Source organism: Rhinoderma darwinii, chromosome 3 (genome assembly GCF_050947455.1).
Source record: "Rhinoderma darwinii isolate aRhiDar2 chromosome 3, aRhiDar2.hap1, whole genome shotgun sequence".
In the NCBI taxonomy this organism is placed as follows: Eukaryota; Metazoa; Chordata; class Amphibia; order Anura; family Rhinodermatidae; genus Rhinoderma; species Rhinoderma darwinii.
In genome coordinates, this window is record NC_134689.1 from 401,314,380 (window position 1) to 401,327,487 (window position 13,108).

General features: G+C 36.3%; 1 protein-coding gene across 1 annotated transcript in view; it reads right to left on the reverse strand.

Annotated features, from left to right (window-relative positions):
- IL27RA (interleukin 27 receptor subunit alpha) overlaps positions 1–13,108 on the reverse strand; it is a 62,971-nt gene that overhangs the window by 45,334 nt on the left and 4,529 nt on the right. Inside the window, exon 2 of the mRNA XM_075855496.1 lies at positions 2,800–2,881. Coding sequence (XP_075711611.1) covers positions 2,800–2,875 — 76 coding nt within the window. The 5' untranslated portion in view covers positions 2,876–2,881. The remainder of the gene's footprint in view (positions 1–2,799; positions 2,882–13,108) is intronic.

Below are 13,108 nucleotides of genomic sequence, written 5' to 3' on the forward strand. Positions count from 1 at the left end.
AAATAAAGATTATTATTATTATTATTATTAGTAGTTATATTCTTGTACAAGGGGCAGTTTTATAGTAGTTATATTCTTGTACATAGGGGGCAGTATTATAGTAGTTATATTCTTGTATATAGGGGGCAGTATTATAGTAGTTATATTCTTGTACATAGGAGACCGTATTATAGTAGTTATATTCTTCTATATAGGGGGCAGTATTATAGTAGTTATATTCTTGTATATAGGAGGCAGTATTATAGTAGTTATATTCTTGTACATAGGGGGCAGTATTATAGTAGTTATATTCTTGTATATAGGGGGCAGTATTGTAGTAGTTATATTCTTGTATATAGGGGGCAGTATTATAGTAGTTATATTCTTGTACATAGGAGCAGTATTATAGTAGTTATATTCTTGTACATAGGAGCAGTATTATAGTAGTTATATTCTTGTACATGGGGAGCAGTATTATATTAGTTATATTCTTGTATATAGGGGGCAGTAGTATAGTAGTTATATTCTTGTACATAGGGGGCAGTATTATAGTAGTTATATTCTTGTATATAGGGGCAGTATTATAGTAGTTATATTCTTGTACATAGGGGGCAGTATTATAGTAGTTATATTCTTGTATATAGGAGGCAGTATTATAGTAGTTATATTCTTGTATATAGGGGCAGTACTATAGTAGTTATATTCTTGTATATAGGGGGAAGTATTATAGTACTTATATTCTTGTATATAGGAGGCAGTGCTATAGTAGTTATATTCTTGTACATAGGGGCAGTATTATAGTAGTTATATTCTTGTACAAGGGGGCAGTTTTATAGTAGTTATATTCTTGTACATGGGGAGCAGTATTATATTAGTTATATTCTTGTATATAGGGGGCAGTAGTATAGTAGTTATATTCTTGTACATAGGGGGCAGTATTATAGTAGTTATATTCTTGTGCATAGCGGCAGTATTATAGTAGTTATATTCTTGTACATAAGGGGCAGTATTATAGTAGTTATATTCTTGTATATAGGAGCAGTATTATAGTAGTTATATTCTTGTACATGGGTAGCAGTATTATAGTAGTTATATTCTTGTATATAGGGGCAGTTTTATAGTAGTTATATTCTTGTATATAGGAGAAGTATTATAGTAGTTATATTCTTGTACATAGGAGCAGTATTATAGTCGTTATATTCTTGTACATAGGGGGCAGTATTATAGTAGTTATATTCTTGTTTATAGGGGCAGTATTATAGTAGTTATATTCTTGTAAATAGGGGACAGTATTATAATAGTTATATTCTTGTATATAGGGGCAGCATTATAGTAGTTTCTATTCTTGTATATATGGGGCAGTATTATAGTAGTAATATTCTTGTATATAGGGGCAGTATTATAGTAGTTATATTCTTGTATATATGGTTCAGTATTATAGTAGTTATATTCTTATACACAGGGGCAGTATTATAGTAGTTATATTCTTGTATATAGGGGGCAGTATTATAGTAGTTATATTCTTGTATATAGGGGGCAGTATTATAGTAGTTATATTCTTGTATATAGGGGCAGTATTATAGTAGTTATATTCTTGTACATGGGGAGCAGTATTATAGTAGTTATATTCTTGTATATAGGGGGCAGTAGTATAGTAGTTATATTCTTGTACATAGGGGGCAGTATTATAGTAGTTATATTATTGTTTATAGGGGCAGTATTATAGTAGTTATATTCTTGTGTATAGCGGCAGTATTATAGTAGTTATATTCTTGTACATAAGGGGCAGTATTATAGTAGTTATATTCTTGTACATAGGGGGCAGTATGATAGCAGTTATATTCTTGTACATAAGGGGCAGTATTATAGTAGTTATATTCTTGTACATAAGGGGCAGTATTATAGTAGTTATATTCTTGTACATAGGGGGCAGTATGATAGCAGTTATATTCTTGTACATAAGGGGCAGTATTATAGTAGTTATATTCTTGTACATAAGGGGCAGTATTATAGTAGTTATATTCTTGTATATAGTGGGCAGTATTATAGTAGTTATATTCTTATACATAGGGGGCAGTATTATAGTAGTTATATTCTTGTTTATAGGGGCAGTATTATAGTAGTTATATTCTTGTACATAAGGGGCAGTATTATAGTAGTTATATTCTTGTATATAGGGGGCAGTATTATAGTAGTTATATTCTTATACATAGGGGGCAGTATTATAGTAGTTATATTCTTGTTTATAGGGGCAGTATTATAGTAGTTATATTCTTGTATATAGGAGGCAGTATTATAGTAGTTATATTCTTGTATATAGGAGCAGTATTATAGTAGTTATATTCTTGTACATAGGAGCAGTATTATAGTAGTTATATTCTTGTACATAAGGGGCAGTGTTATAGTAGTTATATTCTTGTATATAGGGGGCAGTATTATAGTAGTTATATTCTTATACATAGGGGGCAGTATTATAGTAGTTATATTCTTGTTTATAGGGGCAGTATTATAGTAGTTATATTCTTGTATATAAGAGGCAGTATTATAGTAGTTATATTCTTGTACATAAGGGGCAGTATTATAGTAGTTATATTCTTGTACATAGGGGGCAGTATGATAGCAGTTATATTCTTGTACATAGGGGGAGGTATTATAATAGTTATATTATTGTACATAGCGAAGCAGTATTATAGTAGTTATAATATGGATTGGCTGACTGAGGTGGAGCTTAGCACCTTCTTAGTAATATAATTTGTAATGGTAGAAGGTACATGACACTTGAGGAGGTAAAAGGGAGGATAAGAATACCAACTTTCTCACCTTCACCATAAATGTAGCTGAGATTCAGAATAAGGAGTCCTCTGAGAAAAGCCTTGATCCAACGCCTGTCAGACATTCCACCCTGTGTCAGAGAAATAGACCATGATGTTATATATTTTCTGAAATTATATATCTAAAAGCAAAACATTGGTAATAAAAAAAATTAATTAAAATAAATTACCCAACATAGGTCTGAATATGAAATATACCTGTGGCTCTATAGGGTTCGCACTAAAATGCCTTCTTAGTTTAAGAAACCAGTAGAATCAATAATTAGGTACTGAGGCAAGAAACTGAGTGAATACTTTAAGACTACCTTAGTGGTGCCCTCTAAATACTGCCTACTTATCTTCACATAGTGGCTCCAATTTAGCAATGTATCAGATAAGTGCTCTAGAGCAGTCCATGACATGACCCCCAGTGGTGATGAGGTAGATGACAAGCCGAGCAGGAGACCGAAAAACCGTGGATCACATAAATACATCCACATCCCAGGAGGACACCTATTACAGGTATTTACAAAAAAATAAAAAAACTTGTGAAAAGTTGGAATTAAGAATATTGTTCAGATACAAAGGCAAACCAATCTACAACTTCAACGCTGCGGAATGAGGGGCCCAGCAATTGTTTGATCGCCACTCCCTTTCCAGGGAAGGAAAAAAGGTTAACGTGATGTTGTGGACTTTTTTTCTTCCTTGTTTGAGATGTTGCAAAAGCCCTGGAGACGAAAAATCCAGATCAACCTAATTGAGAATAAGGATGAGAAAACCTGAGCTGAGGTGACATCTAAGGCTATGTTCACACGCTTAGCAAAAAACGTCTGAAAATACGGAGCTGTTTTCAAGGGAAAACCGCTACTGATTTTCAAAAGTTTTGTAAGCCACTCGCGATTTTCGCGGCGTTCTTTACGGACGTTTTTGGAGCTGTTTTTCTATAGAGTCAATGAAAAACGGCTCAAAGAACGTCCCAAGAAGTGACATGCACTTCTTTTTCACGGGCGTCTTTTTCCGTGCTGTTTTTGGAAAACGAGGCGTAAAAAAACGCCCCGTCGGAACAGAATGCAGTTTTTCCCATTGAAATCAATGGGCAGATGTTTGTAGGCGTTCTGCTTCCGTTTTTTCAGCCGTTTTTCGAGGCGTAAACGCCTGAAAACACTATGTGTGCACATACCCTAAAGGTACCAGTGCAGCTACATGTGTACATATAACCTCTCCATATATCTCCTCCTATAACATCTCCTTATATCTCCTCCTATTACTACATATAACATCTCCCTATATCTCCTCCTATTACTCCATATAACATCTCCCCATATTTCTCCTTCTATTACTCCATATAACCTCTCCCTATATCTCCTCCTATTACTTCATATAGCCTCTCCCGATATCTCCTATTATTCCATATAACCTCACCCTATATCTCCTCCTATTACTCCATATAACATCTCCCTATATCTCCTCCTATTACTCCATATATCCTCTCCCTATATCTCCTCCTATTACTGCATATATCCTCTCCCTATATCTCCTCCTATTACTCCATATAACCTCTCCCTATATCTCCTCCTATTACTTCATATAGCCTCTCCCGATATCTCCTATTATTGCATATAACCTCACCCTATATCTCCTCCTATTACTCCATATAACATCTCCCTATATCTCCTCCTATTACTCCATATATCCTCTCCCTATATCTCCTCCTATTACTGCATATATCCTCTCCCTATATCTCCTCCTATTACTCCATATAACCTCTCCCTATATCTCCTCCTATTACTACATGTAACCTCTCCCTATATCTCCTCCTATTACTACATATAACCTCTCCCTATATCTCGTCCTATCACTACATATATCCTCTCCCTATATCTCCTCCTATTACTCCATATAACATCTCCCTATATCTCCTCCTATTACTACATATAACCTCTCCCTATATCTCCTCCTATTACTACATATAACCTCTCCCTATATCTCCTCCTATTACTACATATAACCTCTCCCTATATCTCCTCCTATTACTCCATATAACATCTTCTCATATCTCCTCCTATTACTACATATAACCTCTCCCTATATCTCCTCCTATTACTACATATAACCTCTCCCTATATCTCCTCCTATTAATCCATATAACTTATCCTTATATCGCCTCCTATTACTCCATACAACCTCTCCCTATATCTCCCCCTATTACTCCATATAACCTCTCCCTATATCTCCTCCTATTACTCCATACAACCTCTCCCTATATCTCCCCCTATTACTCCATATAACCTCTCCCTATATCTCCTCCTATTACTTCATATAACCTCTCCCTATATCTCCTCCTATTACTCCATATAACCTCTCCTTATATCTCCTCCTATTACTCCATATAACCTCTCCCCATATCTCCTCCTAACACCCCATATAACCTCTCCCTATATCTCCTCCTATTACTCCATATATCCTCTCCCTATATCTCCTCCTATTACTCCATATAACATCTCCCTATATCTCCACCTATTACTACATATATCCTCTCCCTATATCTCCTCCTATTACTCCATATAACATCTCCCTATATCTCCTCCTATTACTACATATATCCTCTCCCTATATCTCCTCCTATTACTCCATATAACCTCTCCCTATATCTCCTCCTATTACTCCATATAACCTCTCCCTATATCTCCTCCTATTACTCCATATAACCTCTCCTTCTATCTCCTCCTATTACTTCATATAGCCTCTCCCGATATCTCCTATTATTCCATATAACCTCTCCCTATATCTCCTCCTATTACTCCATATAACCTCTCTCTATATCTCCTCCTATTACTCCATATAACCTCTCCCTATATCTCCTCCTATTACTCCATATAACCTGTCCTTATATCTCCTCCTATTACTCCATATAACCTCTCCCCATATCTCCTCCTATTACTACATATATCCTCTCCTATATCTCCTCCTATTACTCCATATAACCTCTCCATATATCTCCTCCTATTACTCCATATAACCTCTCCTATATCTCCTCCTATTACTCCATATAACCTCTCCCTATATCTCCTCATATTACTCCATATATCCTCTCCCTATATCTCCTACTATTACTCCATATAACCTCTCCCTATATCTCCTCCTATTACTCCATGTAACATCTCCTTATATCTCCTCCTATTACTCCATATAACATCTCCCTATGTCTCCTACTACTAGTCCATATAAGCTCTTCCTATATTTCCTTATATTACTCCATATAACCTCCCCCTATATCTCCTCATATTACTTCATATAAGCTCTCCCTATATCTCCTCCTATTACTCCATATAACCTCCCCCTATGTCTCCTCATATTACTACATATATCCTCTGCCTATATCTCCTCCTATTACTCCATATAACCTCCCCCTATATCTCCTCCTATTACTCCATATATCCTCTCCCTATATCTCCTCCTATTACTCCATATAACCTCTCCCTATATCTCCTCCTATTACTCCATATAACCTCTCCTATATCTCCTACTATTACTCCATATAACATCTCCCTATATCTCCTCCTATTACTCCATATAACCTCTCCCTATATCTCCTCTTATTACTACATGTAACCTCTCCCTATATCTCTTCCTATTACTCCATATATCCTCTACCTATATTTCCTCCTATTACTACATATATCCTCTCCCTATATCTCCTCATATTACTCCATATAACATCTCCTTATATCTCCTATTATTCCATATAACATCTCCCTATATCTCTTCCAATTACTATATATAACCTCTCCCTATATCTCCTCCTATTACTCCATATATCCTCTCCTATATCTTCTCCTATTACTCCATATAACATCTCCCTATATCTCCTCCTATTACTCCATATAACATCTCCCTATATCTCCTCCTATTACTACATATATCCTCTCCGTATCTCCTCATATTACTCCATATAACATCACCTATTATTCCATATAACATCTCCCTATATCTCCTCCAATTACTATATATAACCTCTCCCTATATCTTCTCCTATTACTCCATATATCCTCTCCTTATATCTCCTCCTATTACTCCATATAACATTCTCCTATATCTCCTCCTATTACTCCATATATCCTCTCCTTATATCTCCTCCTATTACTCCATATAACATCTCGGTATATCTCCTCCTATTACTACATATATCTTCTCCCTATATCTCCTCCTATTACTCCATATATCCTCTCCCTATATCTCCTCCTATTACTACATATATCCTCTCCCTATATCTCCTCATATTACTCCATATAACATCTCCTATTATTCCTTTATATAACATCTCCCTATATCTCCTCCAATTACTATATATAACTCTCCCTATATCTCCTCCTATTACTCCATATAACCTCTCCCTATATCTCCTCCTATTACTACATATAACCTCTCCTATATCTCCTCCTATTACTCCATATAACCTCTCCCTATATCTCCTCCTATTACCCCATATATCCTCTCCCTATATCTCCTCCTATTATTCCATATAACCTCTCCCTATATCTTCTCCTATTACTCCATATATCCTCTCCTTATATCTCCTCCTATTACTCCATATAACATCTCCCTATATCTCCTCTATTACTCCATATATCCTCTCCCTATATCTCCTCCTATTACTCCATATATCCTCTCCCTATATCTCCTCCTATTACTCTATATAACCTCTCGGTATATCTCCTCCTATTACTACATATATCCTCTCCCTATATCTCCTCCTATTACTCCATATATCCTCTCCCTATATCTCCTCCTATTACTCTATATAACCTCTCGGTATATCTCCTCCTATTACTCCATATATCCTCTCGGTATATCTCCTCCTATTACTACATATAACTCTCCTATATCTACTCTTATTACTCCATATAACATCTCCCTATATCTTCTCCTATTACTTCATATAACCTCTCCCTATATCTCCTCCTATTACTACATATAACATCTCCCTATATCTCCTCCTATTACTACATATATCCTCTCCCTATATCTCCTCCTGTTACAACATAAATCTCTCCCTATATCTCCACCTATTACTCCATATAAAATCTCCCTATATCTCCTCCTATTACTACATATAACATCTACCTATATCTCCTCCTATAACTCCATAGAACCTCTCCCTATATCTCCTCCTATTACTACATATAACCTCTCCCTATATCTCCTCCTATTACTCCATATAACCTCTCCCTATATCTCCTCCTGTTATGCCATATAACCTCTCCCTATATCTCCTCTTATTACTCTATATAACATCTCCCTATATCTCCTCCTGTAATGCCATATAACCTCTCCCTATATCTCTGCCTATTACTCCATATAACCTCTCCCTATATCTCCTCCTATTACTACATATACCTCCCCCTATATCTCCTACTATTACTCCATATAACATCTCCCTATATCTCCTCCTATTACTCCATATAACCTCTCCCTAGTTCTCCTCCTAATACTCCATATATACTCTTCCTATGTCCTCCACCTATTACTCCATATCTCATCTCCTCCTAGAACGTCACATAACCACTCCTATATCTCCTCCTATTACTACATTTAACCTCTACCTAGATCTCCTCCTATTACTCCATATAACCTCTCCCTATATCTCCTATTACTCCATATATCCTCTCCATATATCTCCTATTGCTCCATATAACCTCTCCCTATATCTTTCCCCCTATTACTGCATATAACATCTCTCTATATCTCCTCCTATTACTCCATATATCCTTTCCTTATATCTCCTCCTATTACTCCATATATCCTCTCCCTATATCTCCTCCTATTACTACATATAACCCTCCCTATATCTCCTCCTATTACTCCATATATCCTCTCCCTATATCTCCTCCTATTACTCCATATAACCTCTCCCTATATCTCCTCCTATTACTCCATATAACGTCTCCCTATATCTTCTCCTATTACTCCATATAACATCTCCCCATATCACTTCCTATTACTCCATATAACCTCTCCTTATATCTCCTCCTATTACTCCATATAACATCTCCCTATATCTCCTCTTTTTACTCCATATATCATCTTCCTTATATCTCCTCCTATTACTACATATAACCTCTCCCTATATCTCCTCCTATTACTCCATATATCCTTTCCTTATATCTCCTCCTATTACTCCATATATCCTCTCCCTATATCTCCTCCTATTACTACATATAACCTCTCCCTATATCTCCTCCTATTACTCCATATATCCTCTCCCTATATCTCCTCCTATTACTACATATAACCTCTCCCTATATCTCCTCCTATTACTCCATATAACCTCTCCTATATCTCCTCCTATTACTCCATATAACGTCTCCCTATATCTTCTCCTATTACTCCATATAACATCTCCCCATATCTCTTCCTATTACTCCATATAACCTCTCCTTATATCTCCTCCTATTACTCCATATAACATCTCCCTATATCTCCTCTTTTTACTCCATATATCATCTCCTTATATCTCCTCCTATTACTACATATAACCTCTCCTATATCTCCTCCTATTATTCCATATAACCTCTCCTTCTATCTCCTCCTATTACTTCATATAACCTCTCCCGATATCTCCTCCTATTACTTCATATAACCTCTCCCGATATCTCCTCCTATTTATTCCATATAACCTCTCCCTATATCTCCTCCTATTACTCCATATAACCTCTCCCTATATCTCCTCCTATTACTCCATATAACCTCTCCCTATATCTCCTCCTATTACTCCATATATCCTCTCCCTATATCTCCTCCTATTACTCCATATAACCTCTCCTTCTATCTCCTCCTATTACTTCATATAACCTCTCCCGATATCTCCTCCTATTACTTCATATAACCTCTCCGATATCTCCTCCTATTATTCTATATAACCTCTCCCTATATCTCCTCCTATTACTACATATAACCTCTCCATATATCTCCTCCTATTACTCCATATAACCTCTCCTTCTATCTCCTCCTATTACTACATATAACCTCTCCCGATATCTCCTCCTATTATTCCATATAACCTCTCCCTATATCTCCTCCTATTACTCCATATAACCTCTCCCTATATCTCCTCCTATTACTGCATATATCCTCTCCCTATATATCCTCCTATTACTCCATATAACCTCTCCCTATATCTCCTCCTATTACTCCATATAACCTCTCCCTATATCTCCTCCTATTAATGCATATATCCTCTCCCTATATATCCTCCTATTACTCCATATAACCTCTCCCTATATCTCCTCCTATAACTACATATATCTCTCCCTATATCTCCTCCTATTACTCCATGTACATCTCCTTATATCTCCTCCTATTACTACATATAACCTCTCCCTATACCTCCTCCTATTACTACATATAACATCTCCCTATATCTCCTCCTATTACTCTATATAACATCTCCCTATATCTCCTCCTATTACTCCATATAACCTCTCCCTATATCTCCTCCTATTACTCCATATATCCTCTCCTATATCTACTCCTATTACTCTATATAACCTCTCCCTATATCTCCTCCTATTACTCCATATAACCTCTCCTTATATCTCCTCCTATTACTCCATATAACCTCTCCTTATATCTCCTCCTATTACTCCATATATCCTCTCCCTATATCTCCTCCTATTACTCCATATAACCTCTCCCTATATCTCCTCCTATTACTCCATATAACATCTCCCTATATCTCTGCCTATTACTCCATATATCCTCTCCCTATATCTTCTCCTATTACTACATATAACCTCTCCCTATATCTCCTCCTATTACTTCATATAACCTGTCCTTATATCTCCTCCTATTACTCCATATATCCTCTCCCTATATCTCCTCCTATTACTACATATAACCTCTCCCTATATCTCCTCCTATTACTCCATATAACCTCTCCCTATATCTCCTCCTATTACTCCATATAACCTCTTCCTATATCTCCTCCTATTACTACATATAACCTCTCCATATATCTCCTCCTATTACTCCATATAACCTCTCCTTCTATCTCCTCCTATTACTACATATAACCTCTCCCGATATCTCCTCCTATTATTCCATATAACCTCTCCCTATATCTCCTCCAATTACTCCATATAACCTCTCCCTATATCTCCTCCTATTACTCTATATAACCTCTCCCTATATCTCCTCCTATTACTCCATATAACCTCTCCTTATATCTCCTCCTATTACTCCATATAACCTCTCCTTATATCTCCTCCTATTACTCCATATAACATCTCCCTATATCTCTGCCTATTACTCCATATATCCTCTCCCTATATCTCCCCCTATTACTCCATATAACCTCTCCTTATATCTCCTCCTATTACTCCATATAACCTCTCCCTATATCTCCTATTATTCCATATAACATCTCCCTATATCTCCTCCAATTACTATATATAACCTCTCCCTATATCTCCTCCTATTACTACATATAACCTCTCCCTATATCTCCTCCTATTACTCCATATAACATCTCCCTATGTCTCCTACTACTAGTCCATATAAGCTCTTCCTATATCTCCTTATATTACTCAATATAACCTCCCCCTATATCTCCTCATATTACTTCATATAAGCTCTCCCTAGATCTCCTCCTATTACTCCATATAACCTCCCCCTATATCTCCTCCTATTACTCCACATATCCTCTCCCTATATCTCCTCCTATTATTCCATATAACCTCTCCCTATATCTCCTCCTATTACTCCATATAACCTCTCCTATATCTCTTACTATTACTCCATATAACATCTCCCTATATCTCCTCCTATTACTCCATATAACCTCTCCCTATATCTCTTCCTATTACTCCATATATCCTCTCCCTATATCTCCTCCTATTACTACATATATCCTCTCCCTATATCTCCTCATATTACTCCATATAACATCTCCTTATATCTCCTATTATTCCATATAACATCTCCCTATATCTCCTCCAATTACTATATATAACCTCTCCCTATATCTTCTCCTATTACTCCATATAAAATCTCCCTATATCTCCTCCTATTACTACATATATCCTCTCCCTATATCTCCTCATATTACTCCATATAACATCTCCTTATATCTCCTTTTATTCTATATAACCATCTCCCTATATCTCCTCCAATTACTATATATAACCTCTCCCTATATCTTCTCCTATTACTACATATATCCTCTCCTTATATCTCCTCCCATTACTACATACAACATCTCCCTATATCTCCTACTATTACTCCATATAACATCTCCCTATATCTCCTCCTATTACTACATATAACCTCCCCTATATCTCCTCCTATTACTACATATATCCTCTCCCGATATCTCCTCCTATTACTACATATAACATCTCCCTATATCTCCTCCTATTACTCCATATAACCTCTCCCTATATCTCCTCCTATTACTCCATATAACATCTCCTTATATCTCCTCCTATTACTACATATATCCTCTCCCTATATCTCCTTCTATTACTACATATATCCTCTCCCTATATCTCCTCCTATTACTCCATATAACATCTCAGTATATCTCCTCCTATTACTACATATATCCTCTCCCTATATCTCCTCCTATTACTACATATATCCTCTCCCTATATCTCCTCCTATTACTCCATATATCCTCTCCCTATATCTCCTCCTATTACTCCATATATCCTCTCCCTATATCTCCTCCTACTACTCTATATAACCTCTCGGTATATCTCCTCCTATTACTACATATATCCTCTCCCTATATCTCCCCCTATTACTCCATATAACCTCTCCCTATATCTTCTCCTATTACTCCATATATCCTCTCCCTATATCTCCTCCTGTTACCACATATAATCTCTCCCTATATCTCCTCTTATTACTACATATATCCTCTCCCTATATCTCCTCCTATTACTCCATATAAGCTCTCCCGATATCTCCTCCTATTACTCCATATAACATCTCGGTATATCTCCTCCTATTACTACATATATCCTCTCCCTATATCTCCTCCTATTACTACATATATCCTCTCCCTATATCTCCTCCTATTACTATATATAATCTCTCCCTATATCTCCTCCTATTACTCCATATATCCTCTCCCTATATCTCCTCCTATTACTCCATATAACTTCTCCCTATATCTCCTCCTATTACTCCATATAACATCTCCCTATATCTCCTCCTATTACTACATTTAACCTCTCCCTATATCTCCTCCTATTACTCTATATATCCTCTCTCTATATCTACTCCTATTACTCCATATAACCTCTCCCTATTTCTCA